This window comes from Ovis canadensis, chromosome 12, assembly GCF_042477335.2.
Source record: "Ovis canadensis isolate MfBH-ARS-UI-01 breed Bighorn chromosome 12, ARS-UI_OviCan_v2, whole genome shotgun sequence".
Classification (NCBI taxonomy): Eukaryota; Metazoa; Chordata; class Mammalia; order Artiodactyla; family Bovidae; genus Ovis; species Ovis canadensis.
The window spans coordinates 88,355,433-88,381,893 of record NC_091256.1 but is presented as its reverse complement, the minus strand read 5'-3'; the positions used below and the strand labels follow the sequence as shown (position 1 = coordinate 88,381,893).

Genomic DNA, 26,461 nt, shown 5'->3' with positions numbered 1-26,461 from the left:
TAGGAAGCTTTCCATTTCTTTATTTTCCTTGTTTCCATTGTTATATCTGAACATATAATATTCTGCTTACAAGAGCCATTCCCCAAGCTCTTGAGAGACTGAAATTTAAGGAACATATTGATGTATATATTTAGAGGTTAAAGGGATGCATAGTAAAGATTTTAGGAAATAATTAAATAGTTTCTAATCTAAATATCAGTTGGGTTAAGGAAATGGCAACCCACTCCAGTGATCTTGCCTGGAGAATCCCAGGGATGGTGGAGCCTGGTGGGCTGCCATCTATGGGGTCGCACAGGGTCAGATATGACTGAAGCGACTTAGCAGTAGCAGTAGTAGCAGTAGCTGTGTAAAAAAAAAAAAAAACCTGATAATTTCTATAATATTTACTTCTATGCGTTTCAGAAGTATGTAAAAATAGATATCACATGGTATTTTTAAATGAATAACCTGCCATATTTTTTTTCTTTATCCTTCCATAAGACTACTATCTTTGTTTTTTTTTAATTGAAGTACAGTTGATTTATAATAATGTTTTAGTTTCAGGTGCACAGCAAAGCGATTCAGTGATTTTTTCAGATTATTTTCCATTATAAGTTATTACAAGATATTCAATATAGTACCCTGTGCTATATAGTAACTCCTCATTGCTTATAAGACTACTACTAATATCTTTATGCTTGTAAACGTCATAGCATTAATTCTGTAGTGTTAGGCAGCTTTGATGTGGTTGGGCGCCTTATAATGAAAAAAAATATTTAGACAAGATTAAAATTAAGTTTAAACTGAGGTTAAGTTAAATTTCATTGTTTTCTCTCCTAACAATTCTCATAAACATAGAAGATGACTGAAAACAACCAGGGAACTGCCCTGAAGACGAATTTCTTTTTCTGCACCATTGCCTTACACACACAGGGTCTGAAAACAAAACCTTGCAATGTTCACACTAGACTTTCAGTAACAAATTTGATCAACCTGACTACAAATCTCTGCTCTTCACCTGCTCAGACTGAAATTCAGTGTCACATTATCCAGCAAGAAGTGATGCTCAGACTCCTCCAGGCTTGCTGTGCACAGGCGGTGAGGCTGACAAGGCGAGCTGTCTTCCATCCACCCTTGGAAACAGCCCCAGTGCTCTAGGTGCCGCCCACGCGGGTCTGTGGAAAGGCTGGACAAGACCCCAGGTGCCATGTACCCCTGCCAGGTGAGTCCCTCCCTTCCTAGTCCGTACTTTTTGCCCCAGGGACATCTGGATTTGAAGAACAAAACTGATCCTTCAAACAAAATGGCTCTAACAAGAATGTCCAAAAGAGCAAGTCAAGAACAATTTAGGAACAATATTCTTGAACATTGAATTTTTAAGAAATCAGAGGCTCTTTCCAAATAAAAAGTAAAATGATATGAAAGAAGGAAATGGGGGTAGGGGGAGGCAATGCCTATAAAGATTTAGATCTAAAATGATTTTATCTAATCTTGATAAAATTGTTCGTTTTATCAAACAGCCTCCATCCTTCCACTTGGCCTCTGTCTAGTTTTTTCATCTTATATTTCTCCTCTTTCTGTCTTTACTTTTTCTCATCTCCCCCCCCCCCACCCCCACCTCATTTCTCTACTGTTATAATCTGCAGCTATGCACCCCCCCAAAAAAAGAAGATGCCCATTACTTTTTCAGCACCTGGGAAGAAATCAAGCACCAAAAAGATGGTTCCTGCTTTCATGTAAGTTACACTGGGAAGCATGCTCTGATTGGTAAATAGGAATGCCAAGAGCCAAAGTACTGGAGTTTCCTGTGGTCATGTATGGATGTGAGAGCTGGACTGTGAAGAAGGCTGAGCGCCGAAGAATTGATGCTTTTGAACTGTGGTGTTGGAGAAGACTCTTGAGAGTCCCTTGGACCGCAAGGAGATCCAGTCCATTCTAAAGGAGATCAGCCCTGGGTGTTCTTTGGAAAGAATGATGCTAAAGCTGAAACTCTAGTACTTTGGCCACCTCATGTGAAGAGTTCACTCAGTGGAAAAGACTCTGATGCTGAGAGGGATTGGGGTCAAGAGGAGAAGGGGACGACAAAGGATGAGATGGCTGGATGGCATCACCAACTCGATGGACGTGAGTCTGAGTGAACTCCGGGAGCTGGTGATGGACAGGGAGGCCTGGCGACTGAGCGACTGAACTGAACTGAACTGAATGCTAAGAGCAAAAAATTGAAACAGTATGTGAAACACTGTTTCATTTTTTTATACAAGGAAGGGTGATGAAATGTATAGAATCATGGTGGAGATATTTTGCGGCAAGAGTGATGACAGAGAACTTTAGAGGGGAAATAGGATTTGCACAGTACCTTAAAGGTCTGAAGCAAGTGTAGAGAAGCAGGGTGTTGAAACTGCCTCCTGCTTGTTCTATTTTAGTTCATCTTAAAAGGAAAAAATATCCCTGCCCAGCTCCTGTCTCCCTGAGGAGTGCCCCGGCAGTGAGTTTAGAATGCAAACCAAGGCGATGAGATGTCCGAGGGTGTTTTTCTCTTTCATTTCATATTTTTAAAGCTGTAGGGTGTGAAAAGAAATGGACAGACGATGAGATCGTTACAATATGAGTGTGAAAAGTGATAAAGACATGAATGAAAGGGATGGCAATGGAGAAGAAGAGGGGAAAGATTTTAGACATCTTTATAAAGTAAAGTGATAGGACTTGGGGACCATTTAAATATACGTATTTCAGAATTTCTCTTTTGCAAAAACCCAAGGCAATGGAACAAGATTCCATTTAGGCAAGGAGGTAGGTTCACCCGTGTAAGGGCTGAATCTGGAGACAGAGAATAAGGACCATTAGTACAGAGCAGGTGATGATAAGGAACTCTGAGTTTCAGTTCAGTTCAGTCACTCAATCGTGTCCGACTCTTTTTGACCCCATGAATTGCAGCACATCAGGCCTCCCTGTCCATCACCAACTCCCGGAGTCCACTCAATGAGAATAAAACTGGCCGAAGATTGAGGCCTGTAGAACCACAGTGTTAAAAGCAGACAAATATGGAGAATCAGTAGACAGATGAGAAACCACTATATACTCATATATATGTTTGTATGTGTGATGAAATAATTGGCACATACTGCATATAGAGCCCACACACGTATAACTAGCCTGTTCATGTGTGTGTATGGACATGTAGAAGCATCTGTATTCTTACAGAGGTTAACCATCACTGGCAAAAGGACACCATGTAGCCCAGAACACAGCAAGGACCTAGCTCAGTACTGAGTGTGCTGACCCTGCGCTCCGTCTCGTGAAGCAAGGGTGGAAACGGAAACAGACCCCTAGCCTCACCTTACCTTCCCCTCACCAAACGCGCTTCAAACCCTAGCAACCAGAAGGGCCCCAGGCAGATGTGTGTTAGGAAAAATGCTTTCCAAAAACTCAGTACGTCTTCATCCCCACACCCCCGAAACTCTACATTGTATTTAGACCTCAATAGGATTGCCGATCCGATTCCATTAACAGTTAGACTGAACTCCCGCAAGTGTGCAAGGCAAAGTACGCATTTGTAACATAAGCTACTTATTTTCTGAGGATGGAAAAATGAAAAACTATGTCCAGGAAACAACTCTTAATTGTTTTGACTCATAACTCAACATAATTCCCGCATTCATAGCTGTGACGGTACAAAGCTGTAACCTGGCCATGCTTTGTTCAAGCCAGAGATCATTCATCTCTACCTGCATTCTTGAAACCAGCGCTCTCCCCGAGAATTATTTAGAAAATTTAAACAAAATGTTGGTTTCCTGTTATCTCAACAAAGAGGCACAGAGCAAAGAGATTACTGACTTTTATGTAAAACTCAGCCCAGCATTGTGACTGCTCTGGGAAAGTTGAACTTTGCCAACATTTGCATTTTAGAGATTAAATAACATATCCAAGTTGTGCATCAGTTTATCCATGGATGTCTCTCTCCATTTGGCTCTATTTCTTTATGTGTTTAGAATACACAATATAAATTTGATGTTTAATATTTTTTATAAACATTAAACTCAATTTAACACCTTCAAATAAAACATACACTCCAGCTCACAGCTTGCTAATAAAAGAAAATATATCATTGAAAGAACTAATAAGTTCCCAAATTATGCAGTGAATCACAAAATCGCTCTTGGGACTTCAAAGTATGATAAACAAGATTTGCCCACCTAGATAACTGTATGTATATTTTTTTCCCAAAAAATGAGTATATGTTACAGGAAGACTAGAAAATGTTTGCCCTTAGTGTTTCTCTGAGCAGTTCAGGTTAAACTTGGTCTCTCAAAATAAATCTTTGTACACCTATTCATTTATCTATGGTACAAACTATTCAGCAAAATTGCTTTAAAGGTTTCTAGATCATTTTATACTCTCATGTTGAATATAAATTCAAAGATGTTTCTTAGAGTAAAAAGCCTTAATAGGCGAAGTTGAAATTTTTATGGTAGTTTGCTCTATGGCCTACAAAATATCTCATTTAGAAAGTTGTGCAACAGTTTCTGAGGGAAAATTTTAATGGAAATTTACTCTGACATGAAAATACATGTATTACCTTATAAAAATTATTATTCCTTATAATACTTTAATTGTGATAACCAGCTTCATAGGAATGATAACTTAATAAACATTTCCTGTACCAAGACAAAATGCTATACCTACATAAAAAATATTTAATCCATTTTTGCAGTTAAAAAATATATATATATACACACACTACTTTCTACTATCTTTAGTTTCACAGAATGTAAATTAACAGTGTAGCATGTTCAAAAGAAAACTTCTGTCCTGCCTTTTAGAGAAAAGGAGAGTGGTGCCAATTTTTTTAAAAGGCATTTCAAAGCGAATTACAATAAGCAAGATTTTTTTTAAATATGTTTCCCATTTTTTTAACTTTTTTAGAAATCTGCAAAAATATCATTTCAAATATCCTTTCAATAATAATTTTTTAAAAAAGCTTTTCGATCCTCCACCGTAAGAAGTCATACTAAATATCAACCGAAATGCACTCATGACCCACACTGCAACCGTTCAAGAAATGCCCACTAAGTGGGCCAGAAGTGTGCAAAGATCTTAAAGCTGAATAGATGCAGGAGCTCCAGTCAGTTACATTTTCCTATAGAATGCCTCATTTACATGACTCTTAAGAATTTAAAGTATTTTTATCTCGTCAAGGCTGTAAGATTTACCCAGCACCCAGGAAGGGCGGTGGCCCCGCAAGAGTATTCAGAGGAAATAATCATTCAAAGGATTGTAAGGAACAAAAACCTTGATTTAGAATACATTTTGTGGTAAAAATTTTGCAAAAAGGTACTCTTTAATGCCATATCCAAATTTGTTTTTATTTTTTCAAGTACCATACATTTAAGTATTCAATAAAACATTTTGGCCATAATCAAAATTTGAGGAAGCAAACCCCCGGTCTGAAAAAAAAAAAAAAGGAGTGGTTTGTGTGCAAACAAAGCCATATTATGATTTTTACAAATGCAGTTTTTGTTAAAAAGACCAAAATTTAGTTTTTTGGTCATTCAGATATCTTCAAACTTTCAACACTGCTGTTGTAATGTCCTTGAACAGTTTGTAAACCAAGATACAGATAGACAATGTTTGTCTTTGGAATGGTGATTTTGGGGCCAAACATGTACGCCTTTTTAAACAGAAAAATGTATTCTGTCCCCCAGGGAGCCATGTCTCTCTGAGGGACAATGACCTTGACCGTTTTACAGAGGGCTTCCTCATCTCCAGTCACCAACACTTCACTTGCTTATATGTCTATTTCAAACCAGTGTCCTTACACACACACACACACAAATAACTAAGGAAATATGAATTTCCTTGTGCTTACCTGCAACAAACACTGCGGTGTCCAGGAAGGCAAAGCCAAATGCCAGAAGTTTAAGCCACAGATACATGGTCATATCTGGAAATCAGCCAAACTCCCGAGAGACAGCATGCGTCCTTCTGAAAGGCAAAATAATGGTTATCTCCGAACCAATGTTTCTCTGTAAGGCCGAATCAAGAAGGAAAGAAGTGAATGCGTACTCTTCAACTGGTGTCTTATCAGACAGGGGCGATTTCCTCCTGCTGCCCTGAGAACAAACCACTTGCTGGGAGGCAGTGATGTCAGATTCGGTTTTACTAACTTCTGCAAAAAGGCTGCAAAGGGTCCTCTTTGCAGGAAGTCAAGAAAGTTGTTCAAAGTCACTGCCAAGGCCTCTTACTTCCGTAATTCAAGTAATTAGACTGAGTTACTAGGCCTCTCAATAGATTTTCCCTTAAGAAAGATGCATTTTTCATATCCAAATACTCCCATGCAGTATTCACGATAACTAGAAAATGACATGCCCCACCCCCCAAAATCCATTACATTCTTACCTAAACAATGATAAAACAGTCAGCATAGGTATAACAAAAATGAGGACTGGCAAGATGATATGCTAATTGAATTAATGAAGAAAAAACAACTGTATTTGTCTTAAAATGACCAAATGAATGAAAAAGCAACTACCTCTCTAGTTATTTTCGACAACCAGAATCTTGTACCATTAGGGCATTCAGAACTCAGCAATACGACAGTTCCAGTATCCAGCCACTTTCTCTGCAAAGCACTTTCAGAAAGCTTAATAGGCTTGCCCCAAATCTTTCACAGATATTCTTGTAGGGCTGGGAATGGAATCAGAAACTCACCTCTCCTGCAGTAAACCAAGCTTCAATAAAGGGGTGCCTCTGTGACCTGAGATATTCTTGGTGTTGCCGATGAGGGAAAGAAGAGACATTCAATCAAGAGCTATTTTTTTTACAAAAGTTAAACTTTTATTCCCCCTCAGCCATACTGTCTCGACCTTTCTGATTAAATGACTGCAAATAAATACACAACATCCTTTGTGATTTTGATGGTGTTCTCAGTAAGTTGATTAATTAGGAAAACGCGTACGAGAAGGAAGCCTCTATGACATCAGCAGTACAGGACTGCCCTGGTGGTTCAGCGGCTAAGACTTCGAACTCCCAACGCAGAGGGCCCGTGTTCAATCCCTGGTCAGGGAACTAGACCCCACGTGCTGCAATTAAAACATCCTGCACTCTGCAACCAAAGAACCCATGTGCCGCAACGAGGACCCGGCAAAGTCAAATAAACCAATAAATAACGAACATTTTTTAAGAAGTCAGCAATACAGTGGAGTGAGCTGGTCTCATCATCACAGAACCTGCAGGCATGCATTAATAAAACCCTTACTGCACACATAGGCAAGGCATTGTGCTCTGAACTACAGATCAGGTGGAAGGGACTTGGAGACAGACCCCTTGCAATGATCTGGCTAGGAAGTGCTAGGGCAGGATTCCTGTGTTGACGTGTATAAACCTTTTGATGTCTGCATACTTATCTGTTTTTCTCTTACTTTAGCTGCTAGGAACTACAGAACCCAATTTGCACACATGCCCCCCCCCCCCAACTTGGTACAAATGAAAATAATTCCATCCCTTAATTTCTGAACACTAAGTAACATTTTAATGAGATTCTTTTCATTATTATGATTTTAAATGATGGTTGTTATAGTAGCTAACACTATTGTACTCTTACCACATCCAGGAAAATGCTTAGCCCTTTAATCATATAATGCAATTTGTATAACAAACTTGGAGATAAAGAGATACATAATTCATCTTATCTGTAAAGTTCAGAGAGGTTAGGTGATTTGTCTGAAGTCTCATAGCTGGGACGTAAGCAAGCTACGTTTTGAACCCAACCTCAACTTTCCTTATTTGCTTTACTATTTTTTTTTCATGTTTCTCATCTCCTTCTCCAATCTTTTATACTTTGTACTTTTCTAATTCTTAATCTCAGAAAGATAGAACCTGACGGCATACAGATGATACTATTCTCTTTTTACAAACGTGTGTTTTAATTAAGCGTCCGTGCTCGTCAACACTATTGTTTAGGAGTTAGGCCTAAAGAAAAGCATTGATCTATGTCAGAGGTCACGAATTTTAGTTCTTCTCACCTCAATGTGTTTCTTAAAACACATTTGCAATGGAAATCTATCTGGGGATTAGCTGTATCTTTAAGCAAATATCTGTGTTCTGTTAGCTCACTCTTAGGGTAGGATATTTGGTAAACTAAAAGCCAGGGGAAAGCTGTGTGACATGCCATTTTTTAAAAGGGAGTTAAGACAATATACTCTGACTGAGCTGAAGAGAGGGGATTAGAAGCCTTTAAGAGACATTTTTAAAAGGGCTTTGCAGGTTATAATTTTGAAGGAATAGCAAGAAATCAGGAGACTTAATTTCATTTCAGGCGAGTGGGCAGAGCAAGTCCATCCAAGGAACACTGAAGTTAATCAGCAGCAAATGAACCGGGTGGTGTTTTTATTTTAAAATGTTAAAACTGAGTTGGGTGTCAACAAGAAACCGTAGACTTTGAGGTAGCAAAATGTATAAGGGATACTGCTGCTGCTAAGTCGCTTCAGTCGTGTCCGACTCTGTGTGACCCCATAGATGGCAGCCCACCAGGCTCTGCTGTCCCTGGGATTCTCCAGGCAAGAATGCTGGAGTGGGTTGCCATTTCCTTCTCCAATGCATGAAAGTGAAAAGTGAAAGTGAAGTCGCTCAGTCGTGTCCAACTCTTTGTGACTCCATGGACTGCAGCCTACCAAGCTCCTCCGTCCATGAGATTTTCCAGGCAAGAGTACTGGAGTGGGGTGCCACTACCTTCTCTGATAAGGGATACTAGAAAGGTATAAAGAAATAGGGCCTCATATAGAAAGACAGCACTGGGTAAACAGTATACGGTTCAAGTGCTCTCAGTGACTTCCCTGGTGGTTCAGGGGTTAAGACTCTGCCCTCCATCGCTGGGGACACAAGTTCAGTATCTCATCAGGGAGCTAAGATCCCACATGCCATGCCAGAAGTTTTATTTTTAAATATTAATTTAAAAAAAATTTTTTTAAGCCAGACATGAAGAAGAAAAAAAGAAGGAGGCTCAGAAGGAGGTGATAGTCAAACCCTGCCAGACCTCGTAGGTTCTCAGCCACTTATCACTTTATCCTTAGAGACACAGGAGCTGTTGGAGTGTGTGAAGAACTACTCCCGAGTCTCCTTGCTGATGACCCCTGCATCCAAGATCTGATCCCTGCACTCACTTCCCTGCCCTCATCTCACGTAACACAGCAGCATCAAGCTGTTAGCCTCTCCGCCAACCCTTGTCTCCAGTCAGCTTCCAAAACACATTCCCTGACCCTCACTGGCTCATCTGTAGCGGCTGTCATGAGAGGTCCCTCCTGTCCCTGACACAGGACAAGCTCAGGCCAGGCCCGCTTCACTCTTCCTGGACCTCAGAACCCCAGCTCTCCTGGCGATTCTCGGTAACCTGGCCCATGGATCTGCAAACATCACTGCCAACTGATGCAAAAGCTTCAGTGTTGATGTGCAAAAGAAAAGAGTCTGCCTAGTGGCCAAGAAACAGGGTTAACTCCTAGTTCAAGCAATGACTTGATCTCCTTAATATGGAGCTAATAATTCTACCTAGTGTTGCTGTGAGAACTGAATTAATGAAACAGCATTCCATTAATGGTGTGAACATACGAGGTTGCACTTAAAAGCATACACATTAGAGCATGCATCCTGTCCTTCCTTCCAGCCCCAACCAAAAGAGGAGAGCCCCAGAGGAGGGAGGGGGAACACCCAGAGGACCTCACCTCTCCAGAACCTTCTACACCTCCTCCTGGCAACGTCTGTGGACACAGAAGGAGAGGAGGTGAAAGAGCTATGCTGGTTGAGGTTCAGCTCAGCTGGATGGACCTCTTTTTAACCCCAATGTAGCTAGGCAGTTGGGGTACCTTCCCTACTAATGTTAACAGATGGAAATGAAAATTCCATATGCTTTCTTTAATTGGTTTAAAGACACTGTGGATGGTAAGATGCATTCTGATTTCAGCCAGATCAAAGTGCTTTATAAGATATGTGTCTCAGAATCAACGAAATACATTGAAAGAGATGACCCATGGCAGCAGGGTTATACAATTATTTTAATGAGCTCAGACTGTTTAGTAAACCAGTAATGTATTACAATGAGTTCCGACAGGTTTCCAAATCTGCCTCAATAAGAAAGTCTTGTAGCTTTTCACAAATTCAGAGAATATTCCACTCTGGCCAGTTGGTCTATGGATCCCACGTTGTCCTTATTCTATAAGGTCTGAGCCTGGGTATGAGTGCTCTGCTTCAGCAAAATGACTGATGACGAGCCGCGTTTAACATTGGTTGGTTCCTTTCAAGGCTCCGGGATGCTATTTCTCTCTCTCTATCTCTGTGTGTGTCTGTCTGTCTCTCTCTCTCCATCTCTTACTGCACAGGCTCCTGGCAATGGATGACTTCCTTTTCTGGGCCATTCCAATTACCTAACTAGATGCATAATATGAGACGAATTGGCCTCCAAATGCTATGAGCAATAGAATGTTGGAATCCTGTTCATGTTGGTGTAAAAGAGAGGCCTCTGCACACTCTACTGTGCATGCCTCGACTGTGACCTGACATGTTCACTCTAAGCCTTGTACTGAATGCTCACTCGACTGATTTAGTTTCCCGGAGGCTCAGACAGTAAAGAGTGCCTGCAAACCAGGAGACACGGGTTCCATCCCTGGGTCAGGAAGATCCCCATGAGAAGGAAATGGCAACCCACCCCAGTATTTTTGCCTGGAGAATCCTATGGAGGAGCCTAGTGGGGTCACAAAGAGTCGGACACGACTGAGTGACTAACACACAGTTTTCACAGCCCTAAGTGTCATGACTTGTACAACAAGATAGAAAATAAAAAACCAAAAGACGCTGTACACTTGGCTCTGTCTGAGCTGCCACTGACACCCCCTTCATACCGTGTCTGCACTGCTGGGGTCCTGCCCTTTGGTGTCCACGGGTTTTCCTTTGTGGGGCTTTTCCCATCGCGTGTCGTACCATGCTCAAACTCCTTATCACCAGCTTAATAGCTTAGTAGCTCTTATAGTTTGAAAATATTGTTAAATAGTCATCTGCATTTTACTTACATTTTCACAAAAAAATTTCTAGAAGTTCATGGTGCATTTAAAATAGATTACCAGCAAGTACCTACTGTATAGCACAAGGAATTTGGCTCAATATTCTGTAATACTTAAAGGGGAAAAGAATTTGAAAAAGAATGGATACTTGTGTGAATCACTTGAAATTACTGAAATTAACTTGAATTAACTGAATTAATGAGAAATTAACTGAATCGCTTGAAATTAACACAACATTATTACTCAACTATACTCCAACATAAGATGGAAAATTTTTTTTAAAGTCCATATTTTAACCACACAGTGGTTTGATAGCCCTGTGGAGCAGTAGGATTGTATCAAAAAATACATCAGTAGACAGTGCTATAAATGTTACAAAAACACAAGTTTCAAGTTAAAATTTATTAATCCAGCATTAAATTAGTCCATACAAATAATCAATGATTAAAAAAAAAAGTTCCATCAAAAAAGTTCACAGTAAATCTCAAAATGTCAAAAATATGGACATGCCAGTGTTCCAAGCTTGTTACACAGAATCACAAGGGAAATAGTATTAGAGTGGCAATGGATTGGACCCCGTGAAGCTAAGTTACACAGAATCAAGGCCAAGAATGTGAGAAGGTGCACATTCCATGTAACGTGCCCTAGAGCTTCAGTCTCCTGGAAGTCTCAACTTAAACATGCCCTTGGCATCACAAAGACATTGCATATTGCTTTGGCCAACTTATAAAACACATTATAGAACAAAACAACAGGGAATAACACAGGAAACTGTACTCAGTATATTGTAATAACCTGCAGGGGAAAAGAATCTGATAAAGAATATATCTCTAGTTGTATATGTATAGTCTTCCCAGGTGGCACAGTGGTAAAGAATCTGCCTGCCAATATCGGATACACAAAAAGATAGGGGTTTGATCCTTGAGTCAAAAAGATCTGCTGGAGAAGAGAATAGCAACCACACTAGTATTCTTGCCTGGGAAATCCCACAGACAGAGGAGCCTGGTGGGCTACAATCCATAGGGGCACACAGAGTTGGACACAACTAAGCCAGCGCACACACACATATGTACACTTGAATCACTTTGCTATATACCTGAAACTAACACAACATTGTATATCAGCTATACGCTAATAAAAACTAATTAATTAAAAGATTCATTCTCCATTCTGATTTATTTAAATTTGACATGTAAGCACAATCAAAATTGTGCTGGTTTCAATTGGACATGATTTCGAAGATGCCCTTAGGTTGATAATGTGAGACATAACATGTTTGGGGTTTTGTGTTTTTTTTTTTTGGCCAAGTTGTCCAGCGTTGGGGATCTTAGTTTCATAACCAGGAACTGAACCTGTGCAGCAGAAGCATAGTCTTAACCACTGGACAGCCAGGCACGTCTCATCACATTCTGTTCTGAGGGTGATGAACTCCTGTATGATTTTTTTTTTAATTTGGAGAACAATTTTTCATAAAAATTTTTATTTGCTTGAATAAGGTCCAGTGGTGGAGACACCTGAGGCCACCTCCTCCAAGGAGCCCTCTGGTCCAGCCCTCCCCACAGCCCCTGCAGCACAGCACACTCATGGAACACCAGCCCCTGGACTGCTTCACGCCAAGTGTCCTCTGGGGCATGTTACTCTGGAGGAGCCAGGGCAGCGCTGTGGATCCCTAAATCCCACGTGTTTCTTGCAAACCGATGAACTGAAAGCTAGGTAGCTGCAAGTCGAAGCTTGCCTAACTCGAAGCCTTGCAGGTGCTGCTTCTGAGAATTAGAAGGGTGAGAAAACCTGCCACTTGGGTCACTGAGTTGTGCAGTGTACTTCCTAGTGCAAACATGATTTCTGAGAAGCCAGCTTTCTCTGCGGACAAAGGAAAGACACAAGGGTGGGCGGTGTGACTTTGTGAGCCGATGTGCAAGAGACCCAGGCCAGCTTTCCCTGCGGGCCGGCCTTGGTCGATCGCTTCTTCTGAGTTCTGTCTGCTTTACACTCACCCATGGCACTGGAACAGGGCTGTGCCCCAACATATACCACTGAGAGATCCTAGCAGAATAGTGACAACTCTGGCAGGACAGCCGGCCAGTACAGTAAGGCGCCTGACAGGCCCAGAAAACTGACCGAGCGGATCGTCGGGGATCTGCCGGAGACAGCGGACAGCACACTCATAACCGTTCTCCCCCCAAACATGCTTCTGCTCTAGAGCGTCCCACCTCGGCTCGCGGCACTCCCAGCCATCCTGTTGTGAAAACAGAAACCTCGGTGTCATTCTCGAAACTCAGTTCCTCCAGTCCATCACTAACTCCTCTCCATGTGATCTCCTAAGGGCATCTTCCATTTCTCTCCATCCACCTCACCAGCCAGGGGACCACCACCTCGTGAAGATGCAGTTAAGATGAGCTCGTCACGGCTCTGCCTGCTTCTGCTTTAACAACATTTCCTACTCCCCAATTCATTCTCTACTCTGTAATCAGCGGGGTCTTTTCGAAAAGAAATTGTATCTTAGGCACCTGCCCTCCATCCTGTAAATATTTTTCACAGAATTTAGGTTAAAAGAAAAATGCTTAAGAGGACCTTCAGTGGCTTTGCATGACCCAAATTTCTGCTTCTTCTACAACCCAGTTTTTCACCATCTCTTCACCCCAGTGATACAGACATTGGCTCACACCTTCCTGTTTACCACAGTTTCACCCAGGTAAGAGATTTTACATCTAACGTCCTCTTCTCCACCTGTCGACACTCTGAATCCTACAGGTAGGACCAAGCACCCCTATCTTGGGGAGCATTCCTTTACATCTCTGATTAGACCGAATAACCTACCGTTACCCTCCCAGTGTTTATTTCATCTTCACAGTCACATTGTTTGGGTAATTGTTTGATTAATTTCTTTCTCCACCACCAAACCAAATGTCCCATGAGGTCTGCACCTCCAGCGCGTGGGCAGAGGTGAACTCTCGTTAGTTGTTAAATGAATGAATAAACACAGAAGTCTTTCCTGATGTTTCTGGGCGGCCTAAGACTCTCAGGACTTGAGTGCAGCCCTGAGGTGAGGATTCAAGTTTCCACCCTTCCTGGTATAAAATGTGTAGCAGCTTAGATTTGAGTTACAGAAAAATAAAGAAGAGTGATAACCTGAGGCTACCTGAATTAAAGTCACAGAATCATATCTGCTATACAGACAGTCCCCAACTGATGATGGTTTGACTTGACCATTTTTTTGATCTTATGATGGTACAAAAATGATATGCATTCATTAGAAATCATACTTCAGATACTGAATTTTTATCTTTTCCCAGGCCAACGATACATTATACAATACTCTCTCTGAAGGCTGGGCTGTGGCAACCTTAGCTCCAATTCAGCCATGAGATCAAGAAGGTAAACAAGTCATACACTCACAACCATTCGGCTTTTCACTTTCAGAACGTATTCAGTCAATTACATGAGATGTTCAACACCTCACTATAAATTAGTTTTGTGTTAGATCACCTTGTCCAGCTGCAGGCTAGAATGCAAGTGTTCTGAGCACAGCGGAGGCAGGCTAGTCTAAGCCACGATGTTCAGTAGGTTTGAAGTACGAATGCATTTTGACTTGTGAAATTTTCAACTTACAGTGAGCTTATCAGGACGTAACCCCATCACAAGTGGAGGAAGATCTGTGCTTGCTGAGTAGGGCACCCTTATTCTTCCTGTTTACCAAGACAAGTTCATTTTATGCTCTGTATCCAGGAAGAAACAAAAGAGCATGTAACACCAAAATCATCTTCCAAAAGTTGTAGCTGTGTTTTGACGGAAGTCCTTTTAACAGTAATAATAAGCACTCCATTAAAGTGAAAGTGAAGTCACTCAGTTGTGTCCAACTCTGCAACCCCACGGACAGTAGCCTACCAGGCTCCACGGTCCATGGGATTTTCCAGGCAAGAATACTAGAATGGGCTGCCATTTCCTTCTCCAGGGGATCTTTCCCACCCAGGAATCGAACCTGGGTCTCCTGCATTGCAGACAGACGCTTTACCGTCTGAGCCGCTGACACTCCATTACATAGGGTTAATTCTTCCTCCTGGATCAGAGACCCTTGAATCTATAAAGGCTTTTTCAAACACGGGGAAAGCTGATTTCTGCCTCACCAGATGCTTCACGTCTAGTGTCCCCAGGCTGGAAGTTGATCGGCCCCACACAGTGACTCAGGGACCAGGTCCTTTCCGTCTTGCTGCTTCACACTTCCTGGCCTTGGAGTTTCCAGCATTCAGTGGCAGAAGGCTAAAGACAGCACGGATACGTCATGCACAGCACTCTGAGGCCTTGGCCTGGAACGGATACGTCATGCACAGCGCTCTGAGGCCTTGGCCTGGAACGGATACGTCATGCACAGCGCTCTGAGGCCTTGGCCTGGAACGGATACGTCATGCACAGCGCTTTGAGGCCTTGGCCTGGAAATCACACTTTGCTACCCACTCCGTTGACCATGATTTGTAATGTCAGAGCCAGATACGGTTGGGGAAGCGCAATGGGAAAATGCAGTCTCCAACTGCGGGCAACAATTCTACTCTATGGAAAAGAGAGCACATGTAAGTTTGGGAGGACAGCTAGAGTTTTTCCAAAAATACCTTAGGTTTGCTGCTGCTGCTAAGTTGCTTCGGTCGTGTCCGACTCTGTGCGACCTCAGAAATGGCAGCCCACCAGGCTCCGCCGTCCCTGGGATTCTCCAGGCAAGAACACTGGAGTGGGTTGCCACCTCCTTTTCCAATACATGAATGTGAAAAGTGAAAGTGAAGTCGCTCAGCTGTGTCAGACTCTTAGCGACCCCATGGACTGCAGCCCACCAGGCTCCTCTACCCATGGGATTTTCCAGGCAAGAGTACTGGAGTGGGGCGCCATTGCCTTCTCCACCTTAGGGGGAAAAAATGTCCAGGAGAACTTGGAAGTAGACACAAGAGAATGTTGGAAAATAAAAAATACTGCTCTGTGTTGAGTACAGTACAAATAAAAGTGAGTAGATCTTATCCACACCCTATAGGAGTTGGGGCTTCCCTGGCAGCTCAGATGGTAAAGAAGCTGCCAGCAATGCAGGAGACCCAGGGTCAATCCCTGGGTCAGGAAGGTCCCCTGGAGAAGGGCATGGCAACCCACTCTAGTATTCTTGCCTGGAGAATCCCATGGACAGAGGAACCCGGTGGGCTGCAGTTCCTGGGGTTGCAAAGGGTCAGACATGACTGAGCAACTGACACACTTTCAAGCTAAACAGGAGCTCAAGCCAGGGAGGAGAGCCGCAAGTGCCCAGCAACTATAGCATAAGATGCTGTGTGATGTAAGCGTGAACAGACGTGCGTGTGTGCACACGCGTGTGCGTTTGCTTTTTTTTATGAATTTAAAAGACTTTTCAGATTTTCAGGACATGCTTAGATCTTAGGGATTATCTTTATTTTCTTCAGATGATTATCAAGCATTGGGTTTTGTGGCTGCCAAAGGTATATCATCTGTAAAAAGTAATTTATTAGATAACTAAGGAGAACCTACCATACAGCACAGGGGGCTCCACTCAGTGCTCCGTGATGTCCTGAAAAGGAAGGAAATTCGAAAACTAGGTGATCTATGTATGCTTCTAGCTGATTCACTCTGCAGTACAGCAGAATCTAACACACCACTGTAGAGCCACTATACTCCAATATAAAATTAATTTTTTTAAAAAATCTTTCTTGTCTTATAGGAGAAGCATAGCATTTGTGACCCCTTATCACCTGTCAGATAACCTCGACACTTTATTTCTTTTTTCATGAACTGAGGATGTATTTACTATGTAGGGAGCTTCCCTGGTGGCTCAGCTGATAAAGAATCTGCCTGTAATGCAGGAGACCCTGGACTGATTCCAGGGTCGGGAAGATCCCCTAGAGAAGGAATAGGCAACCCACTCCAGTATTCTTGGATTTCCCTGGTGGCTCAGATGGTAAAGAATCCGCCTACAATGTGGGATACCTGGGTTTGATCCCTGGGCTGGGAAGATCCCCTGAAGAAGGGAATGGTAACCCACTTTAGTATTCTTGCCTTAGAGAATTCCATGGACAGAGGAGCCTGGCAGGCTACAGTCCATCGATCCCAAACAGTTGGACACAACTGAGTGACCTTCACTTTATTATGAAAGGCAGTAAAATTTTCACAGAAAAAAAAAAAAACATTGTAAATTAAGCAAGATAAGACAGGCAGCACGGTAGGGAATGAACTGGAGTGAAAATGGGAAAATACCATGAACCTGGACAATTTTACGGAACAAGATTACGTTTAAAGAGCCAAGAGGGGAGAGTCGTCTTTCATTAGTTGCGTTTCCTCAAGCAGTACTGAGAGCAGGAGCAGCAGTAGTAGCGGTTGTAATGTAGCCATCAAAAGCTGCTCTCACATTACCACGAATTTTCTCACAGGGTCAGAGCACCAGTATGAGGCAGGCAGTATATGTCACCACATTCTCAGGCTCAGATCAGTAAAGAAACTTCCCCTAGCTTATTAACACTGTAAGAGACAGAACTTAAATTTGAACCCAAGTCCTGAGTGTAAGCACTTGAACCCCACCCAATCTTCCAAAATTCTACGCTAAAGGATTTTATTTGCAAGTTCACATAACTCTATGCAACTCAAATGGAAAAATCTCAGAATCAGGAAACGTTTCCAATCAAACTTACCTTCGTGTCTCTCAGAAGTAATAAACAGTGCAAACGCGTATATAACGCAGTTTTTCGGGGTTTGATGTCCAATCTCTTCTACCCACCTTCTAAACATTGCAGGCCCTGCTCCTCCGCCACACTTCCTCCCAAGACAATCTGATTGACTCCTGTGAACTAAAAAGCCATGGACTTCCACTGATTCAAATCTTCATCGGTATTTTCTACCCGAGGCCCAGACTTTACCTCTGTGCCCCTTTCCTATTGCCTAATATGACAGGATTGTGCTCCACCGACAACGCGTGGACCCTGAACTCTCTATGCTCCCCCCACATCCCACCCTCCTGCCCCGTGTACAGCCCTGCCCCAGTGAAGGGCACCGTGTACAGCCCTGCCCCAGTGAAGGGCACCACAACCTACCCAGCTACTCAGGCCAGGAACCTGGAGATCAGCCTCACTGTCCATGCTCATCTCAAATGGCCAAGTCCAGTCCAGAAGTAAGTTTTCTCAATCCTGGGTCTAAACTGTGCATCCCTTTCATGACCTTCCTCCCATTGGCATCATTGTCATGTCGGTATGACACCAGTTCTCTCCTGGAGAACCAGCAAGGTCTCCTAACCCGGCTCTCGGGTTCCACTCTTGCCCTGCTCAAAGCCATCCTCCACAATGGCAGCAAGAGAATCTCCTAAAATGTAAATAAGCCCGTGATAGGAACTTGCATACAATCTGCTTAAAGGTCCTGCTTGCAATTCAAATAAAATCCAAACCCCTTAGGAGAGCCCCCAAAGTCCTGTAAATTCCAGCCTGGGTCTCACACTTAATCCTGCCGACTGTTTGTTCCACGCTTCTGGGTTTGTTCTCCCCTTACGTTGGCCACGACGTATGCGGTTAACTTGAACTACACTCCTTCCCTCCTGCTTCCGATCACCAAATCTTTCTTCTGGAACCCTGAACCAAGGTCAGAGGACAAAAAAAAAAAAATCTCTGGAACTGACCAAGTCCCATAGCGACTGTTTCTATGAGCCTCAGGATCTAAACCGGTCAGTTTTCTGACCCCATATCGGGTAAAATATCCACCTATTATCCACCCTATGACATCCCAATCAATCACCTAATGCCACCCTTCCAATAGGAATTTTCTGCGTCTTCTCGGTCAGTCAGTCAGTTCAGTCACTCAGTCGTATCCGACTCTTTGCAACCCCATGGACTGCAGCCAGGCCTCCTCGTCCATCTCCAACTCCTGGAGCTTGCTCAGACTCATGTCCATCAAGCTGGTGATGCCATCCAGCCATCTCATCCTCGTCCCCTTCTCCTCCTGCCTCAATCTTTCCCAGCATCAGGGTCTTTTCCAATGAGTCAGTTCTTCGCATCAGGTGACCAAAGTATTGGAGCTTCAGCTTCAGCATGAGTCCTTCCAATGAATATTCAGGACTGATTTCCTTTGGGGTTGACTGGTTTGATCTCCCTGTAGTCCAAGGGACTCTCTCGAGTCTTCTCCAACACCAACACAGTTCAAAAACATCAATTCTTCTGTGTCTTGAGGCTGTTTAAGAACTGGCTACTAGCCCGCTAAAGGGCTCGGCTCTCCCTTGAGCCTGCTGCTGTTCTAACAGCGTCTCCCACTCTAATAAACTCTCTTCTCTCATTCTGCCTCACGTCTGGAACATCTTTCCCATCTCGTTCATAGACCACTACACTCCTGCTTTCCACATCATGGCTTGACCATCAGAACAGCCTTCCCAAACCATCCTCCCTAAAGAAGACCCCAACTCTGCTTCTCTCCTCTAGTTCAGCCCTCCATCTTTCCCTTTGTAATGTCTTTCAGTAACTGGGATATTTCAGTTTGTCCACTTATTTCCTAGACTTTCATCCACGTTCTCCACTTGGATGTAAACTCCATAAGGGTGGTGGTCTGCTCACCTTGCCCACCGCTGAATCACTGGTGCCAGGCACAGCACCTATTCTTTTTTTCCTGGCCTCACCGCACGGCATGAGGGACCCTAGATCCCCAAGCAGGGATCGAACCCACATCTCCTGCATTGGAACCCACATTCTCCTCCAGGGAAGCCCAGTGCCTGTCTTCTGGAAAGTGCGCAGTTCATGTCAGTGAAGGAGAGCGTGGTGGTATGCACGAACAAGAAGAGGATTACATGAGTAAGTGGAAGATGTGCGTTTATTTTTCCCATGTGAGGAAACCTTAACATATACAATTTTGGTAGAGACACAGCATAATATATTGACAGCTTGCACTTTGGAGTAAGCTTTCTTTCCTAAAAACGTAATAGCTGCCACCAAGTTTGGAGAACTTTGCGCAAAAGCTACTTTGCTCTCTACACGTAATGGTGCTCTTTCTTAGCACAGCTTTCTCGGTATAAAATGGTCGACACTACTTGGCTGAATTGGAACATGAACTAAATGAAATGCATGTTGAGCGTCTGGCACCACGTCCTGTGTATGAAACGACAGTTCCTTGGAGAACACAGCCCGGGATCTACATTGATCCCGGGGTCAGAGAACTTGTTTCTATTCGTGAGCTTCCCACTTGCTTGCTCTCAGTTAACCACTCTTTTACTTTTTACTTAAGGGCAATACTCCATCATTTTCTACCCATAATATTATCTGTCACATATTAGCTTCCTTAGATAATGTGATAGGATAATAACAAATTGCTTTTAGCTCTAATTTAGAGGCTTAAATCCATCATCACGCCATTTGGGAAATGTTTAATGTAGTTTTTCGTGAACCTTAATAGTTGCAAGGGTTTCCCTGGTGGCTCAGATGGTAAAGAATCTGCCTGCAATGTGGGAGACTCGGGTTCGATTCCTGGGTTGGGAAGATCCCCTGGATCTGGCAACCCACTCCAGTATCCTTGCCTGAAGAATCCCACAGACAGAGGAGCCTGGCGGGCTACAGTCCATGGGGTCACAAAGGGCTGACAGGACTGAGCAACTCACGCACACAGTAGCGGCAAGAAGGGCAAAAATGAAAATGCTAACTTTTTACAAATGAGATTTTAGTCCAGTTTCCAAAATAAGCTGTAACTGTGTAAACATGAGTTTCAAAAATCTGCAAGCACGTCTTTCCTTATCTCTTACTTGACAACTTAATGACCCGGTTCAAGAGTTTGAGAATGACTAATCTGAAGGAATCTGCCACCAGGCCTGCCGGGGGCACTTGTGTTTCTGTCAATGGACTTTGCTTTCATATGTAACCAGTTGGCTCAGATGGACAGACAGTTGTGGGGTTTTGACCTTTGTTTCTTTGGGGAGAAGTATTGTGTTTTGGGAAAGCTGCCCAAGGAAGGCACCTTCGCACTTTCTAGAACCACAGTGAGACTCCATCCTCCACTCTGAACACACGGAAGGGCGACCAGGTAATAAAACCCCAACCCCATCTCGCTGTGATTTGGCATGCAGCAGGAGTCGAGGGGACTTACGTCATCGTCAGCGACTTCTCCATTACAGAGGAGTCAGTTACCCTTGTTGGGAACAATGGGGTGAATCGTGAACATGCCCCATGGCAAGACCAGAAACACAAAGCTCTCAAGTTTATTAGAAGGGGGTCGGAACACCGAGAGCAATTAGAGTTCTAAAGTCTCCGCTTCTCCATTGGATCCTCATTTCCAAACTGAAGATGAAGTAAGATGGAACGAGCTTTTCCCCCTCAAGCTTGATATCAAGGCACAGAGATGTCATCAGTTTAACAACTGGAGTGCAATTGCCCACATGTTTATTGACTTAGGGAAAAATAATTCAACAAATGTCCTCTACCTTCCAAAAATCTCCTCTTTGGGGAACAGGCTATAGGTCAAGTGAGAGAAATGAAGGAGGCCACACTATCCTTGGCAAGATTTGAACAAGAGGACATACTTTGGGAAAATAGCAGCTTCCACGCCCTGTCTCTTGAACGCTCACTCTTGAAGCCTTGAGCCCATGTTAGCCACGTGCGGAGGTCATTCACCATAAAGGACAGCAGATTTCTCCATAAAGGGCGCAGTGGTTACTGTTCTTCAGGATATACAGTTGCACAGAGTGGATAACATTTAAACAAGTGTGTGTTGCCGTGTGAACGAAGCTTTATTTATGCCTACAAATTTGAATCTCATATAACTTTCAGACTTCATGGAGCTTTATTCTTCTTCAGATTTTTTTTAAAAACATTGATACATTTTAAAACTTTGCTTGGCTCATGGGCATCCTTAGTTCATGATACAACAGGCTGCAAGATTGCACTGGAGAGAAAAAGATGCAAACCCATCCCTCAACTGCTCCAGTCCTTGACGTGTGTGTTATCCCAGATGAGGCCCCAGTTATCCGGGCAAGATGAGTCATCTGGCTGTGCTCTTGCCAAATTCTTGGTTCCTAGAGCATGAGATATGATAATAATAAATCATTTTAAGCCCTAATTTTGGGAATCATTGCTTAAGCAGCAGTAGATAACCGGGATGACTCATAACAAAGACAGCAATGAAAAGTGACATTGAATATTTCTGAAAACTTGGAGAGCATCTCACTAGCCTGTCCTTCACAGATACTCCTTTCCTTTGGGCCCTATGAGTCAACAATTTTGATTGTATTGATCAAAGTAAGTAGTTTTCTTGGTGCTGTAGATACAACTTTATTATCAAAACAAGCAGTTTCCATTTAAACATCACACTGAAAGCTATGCAGGGGCTTCCCTGGTGGCTCAAGGGTAAAGAGTCTGCCTGCCAATGCAGGAGACAGGGTTCGACCCCGGAGCCGGGAAGATCTCACATGCCATAGAGCAACTAAGCCCAAGTGCCCCAAGTACCGAGCCTGTGCCCTAGAGCCCAGACACCGCAACTGTTGAGCCCACGCGCCCGAGAGCCGTGCTCCACAGGAGAAGCCAGTGCAATATGAAGACCCAGCAAAGCCAAACAGCATTCCTGAGTGTTCCTTCTATCTTATGTTAGACCCCAGATTACCTCTTTGCCTTAATTAAAGTCCAATTTTTTTGACAGTTGCAAGAGAAGGTGCCCTGAGACACAACATGGGAAAAGCCTTTCTGGCAGTGGAATATTCATTTATCTACCCTTTGAGCAACACTTTCAGAATTACATCAAGGATATTCCAGGCATCAGTGACAGGCCTTCACACCACAAAAACAGGTAGGCACAAAGTCCACCGCCAGCAGCAGCTCACCGTCTAGTAGTAAAAACAGACAAAATAACAAAAAATTCAAATGGAGTATGAGTACAGGGGAACAAGACGGCGGCCTGAAGGAGGAAGTGAGTTGACGGCAGAAGGTGCCCTGAGCAGAGAGGGAGCTGGGCGGGGGAGCGGCGGTAGGAACACCTGCCCTGTCCCCAGTTCTCAGCAAAGCTTCTTGTTTGAAGACCTGCAGAGATTTCCAGGTCACAGAGCCACTGTGTGCAGGGGAGGGGTTTGAAGTTCAGTTACCTCCTCAGGTAATAAAGGGTCCTGGATATGACACCAGTGGTTTGGAGTTCAGCCCGTGGGCAGTGAAAGATCCTCAGAGCCTTCTAACATTTCCTTTTGGTAAACTGGTCTGTCAATACTTAGGCTGGAGGACGAGCCTCATGTCACCAGGATGAGAGCCTGGACCAAGACAAGGCCGCCAGGCTGAGGGTGGGAACCAACAGCCAAAGCTTCTCAGGATGCTTCCTCAATGCATCAGAGGCTGTCAACAGGAGGGGGTGACATGGAATATTCCCAGGCCGCTCCCAGGCTTATACAGGCCAGACGAGCAGGCCATCGGGCACATGTGGGCCTCAATCCTCTCCCCGTTGGCCTCAATCCCAGCTTCTGTTTTGTCTTATACATGCTTCCTTTTTTCTTCCTCTCTGCTACCAACTCATTTCCATTTTCCCTCAAGAATGTACAGTTTGGTAACTTCCCTTTTTTATTGTTTGCTTTTTATGTTCTTTATGTCATCGCCTCCCTAACAAGCCTTTGGCTGATTTATGCTCTCTCTCTCTCTCTTCTTTCTCTTATTTCTTGGTCTTTCCTTTACTGTTTCTTCCTCCAAGCCCGTGGAACATGTCCAGGGCCATGACATCCCCGGACCACCGATGGAGGGTCTGAGTATGTTCGCTGCAGAAGGTCCCTGGGAAGGCCGGGTGAGCAAGGGCGGCTCCCCACAGCCTGAGCACTTGCAGGGCAGGTCTCTCCGCACCGCGTCCACGTGGCCCCCGCAGCACATGGCGTAGGAAGTGGCATTTTGGTCTAGAAGATGAGAAACAGCTAAAGGAGGGCTCAAGTGCAGCTCCCCACAGCCTCCTTGCTGCCTCTGATGTGGGCGGAAGTGAGCTCAGTCTGCCCTGCTCCCTGCTTCCCCTCCCCCTCCCCCTCCCTTCTCCCCTCTCCTCCCCTACCCTCCCCTCCCCTTCCCCTCCCCCTCCCTTCTCCCCTTCCCCTCCCCCTCCCTTCTCCCCTCCCCCTCCCTTCTCCCCTCCCCCTCCCCCTCCCTTCTCCCCTCCCCTCCCCGCCTCCGCTGCGGTGCAGCTGCAAAGCATGTTCTGTGAACACTGGGGCCACAGAGCCGTGACGATTTTGCCGCTGAGTTAGAAGCAGACAGAAGCGGAGGCTGAGTTAGAAGCAGACAGAAGCGGAGGCCCGGGGGCCGTGAACAATGGGAAGGTGGCCCTGGGTCTCCCTGCAGGGGGCCTTGCCCACCGACAGCTCAGAGCTCCTTGGAGCAGCCCCTCCAGGCCCTGCGAGCACCTGCCCTGCGATGAAGAGCGGGTTCCCTGTCCACAGGGCCGCCCGAAGCCGGCCTCTCTGGCTGCCTGGACCCGGAGGAGCGGGCGGGCTGCTGGCCCTGCCCACCTGGGGGTGCGCTCCAGTGGCGCGTGGAGGGGAGCGGGCTGGGCAGACCCCCCAGGGAGCCCCCTGACACACCCTGGGGCTCACACCCGTCCCTGCCCTTAGCTGACACACACAGCCTACCTCTGGAAGGGATCCTTCCTCATTTACATAAGAAGCTATGCTTTGAGGGCTCCTCGAGTGGACTGAAAAGTCTGCTAGCCTAGAAACGTGCAAGGGAGGAGAGAGCCGCTCACCTGTTACCATGGCGCCCAGTGTCCCCTCCATGAAAAGTGATGGCCCGCAAAGAAAGAAGGGGCTGGGAGATTGAACAGGTCAATGCCAGTGGCGAGATGACTTACTGTCTAAAGCATATGATGAAGGAGAGTATATATTCTAATCCTAATCAACTGATTAAAGACTGCTGAAGGAACCCAGTTCATTCTGTAGGGCTTATTCTCCTGATGCCCACAGTTTCCAATGAATAAGATCCAAATGAATAAGCCAGCTTTTCTTCAAGGACGTTTACATTGACTTTCGTGTTTTTGAAATACAGGAACCAGGTCCATATTGTACTGTGTTTGAATACAGCGATGCTCTACCTTATGGTCTGGGGTAGTGCTTTAAAGGATGTACATGAATCTTGGGGTTCTGAATAAAGAGGTGACTCCCACAAACAGGCTGGGCTTCTGTACCAATGGTAGAAACAGCTGAAGCTCACAAACATTGGCACACTGTAGATACTAGATGTCCACAACAAACTGAATGCAAAGGAGAAGGTGCCAACCGATACACAGTTGTCTGTCCATTTGTAATTAAATGAGAATTTTTTTTTCCAAACAGTTGTCTCTCCATTTGCAATTAAAAGGGATTTTTTTTTTTTGCTACTAGCTTTTGAAAATTGACTTTTAGAAAAAGTCAGTTCTCAATATTAAATGATATTCAGGATTGTATGGTCATTTTGCTAGGTATGTGGTAGTGGTACCTGATGATACAAATGTGAGTGCAGGAGAATGCTAATAATTTTCATACACCCTGGCTGAAGTCTTTAATAGCAAAGTGTCATGTTGTTTTTATAATGCTTCCGAATAAAACATCAAAGAGATTAAATTGAGAGATTGATAGATAACAGACAAAGAAAATACACCTGAATTTTAAAACTTGATGGGTCTAGGTATAGTATGCGAGTGATCACCATGTAAGTATTTTATTTAATTTGGATAATACAAACTTGAAAAAGAATATATGTAGCAAACATGCAAATTTACCTTCCAGTTAACAGTATCTAGTCATAGCTCTTTGATACTCACCATCTAAAATATCTTCATTCCGTATCATATTACATCTAACCTGCCTCTTGAGAAATCTGTATGCAGGTCAGGAAGCAACAGTTAGAACTGGACATGGAACAACAGACTGGTTCCAAACAGAAAAGGTGTATGTCAAGGCTGTATATTGTCACCCTGCTTATTTAACTTCTATGCAGAGTACAGCATGAGAAACGCTGGACTGGAAGAAACACAAGCTGGAATCAAGATTGCCAGGAGAAATATCAGTAACCTCAGATATGCAGATGACACCACCTTTATGGCAGAAAGTGAAGAGGAGCTAAAGAGCCTCTTGATGAAAGTGAAAGAGGAGAGCGAAAAAGTTGGCTTAAATCTCAACATTCAGAAAACGAAAATCATGGCATCCGGTCCCATCACTTCATGGGAAATAGATGGGGAAACAGTGGAAACAGTGGCAGACTTTATTTTTTTGGGCTCCAAATCAATGCAGATGGTGACTGAAGCCATGAAATTAAAAGACGCTTACTCCTTGGAAGAAAAGTTGTGACCAACCTAGATAGTATATTCAAAAGCAGAGACATTACCTTGCCAACTAAGGTCTGTCTAGTCAAGGCTATGTTTTTTCCTGTGGTCATGTATGGATGTGAGAGTTGGACTGTGAAGAAGGCTGAGCGCCGAAGAATTGATGCTTTTGAACTGTGGTGTTGGAGAAGACT

At 43.9% G+C, this 26,461-nt stretch overlaps 1 protein-coding gene and 1 long non-coding RNA gene across 7 annotated transcripts in view; both read right to left on the bottom strand.

Annotated features, from left to right (window-relative positions):
• The window catches only part of PTPRC (protein tyrosine phosphatase receptor type C), a 129,104-nt gene extending 122,727 nt beyond the window's left edge, over positions 1–6,377 (bottom strand). For 2 of the 6 annotated variants that reach the window (XM_069544330.1, XM_069544333.1), the window contains exons 1-2: positions 6,043–6,209; positions 5,846–5,961 (exon numbers count right to left, since the gene is read on the bottom strand). In XM_069544330.1, the coding sequence (XP_069400431.1) occupies positions 5,846–5,918 (73 nt within the window). In that variant the 5' untranslated portion in view covers positions 5,919–5,961; positions 6,043–6,209. The other 4 variants (XM_069544332.1, XM_069544329.1, XM_069544331.1 and 1 more) reach the window with 4 other exon arrangements.
• Positions 6,378–21,383: 15,006 nt separating this feature from the next.
• Positions 21,384–23,948, bottom strand: LOC138415789 (uncharacterized). Its single transcript, XR_011247410.1, has 3 exons — positions 23,092–23,948; positions 22,724–22,836; positions 21,384–22,032 (listed from the first exon to the last, which is right to left on the bottom strand). It is a non-coding gene; the product is annotated as an uncharacterized lncRNA (long non-coding RNA).
• Positions 23,949–26,461: the final 2,513 nt, after the last annotated feature.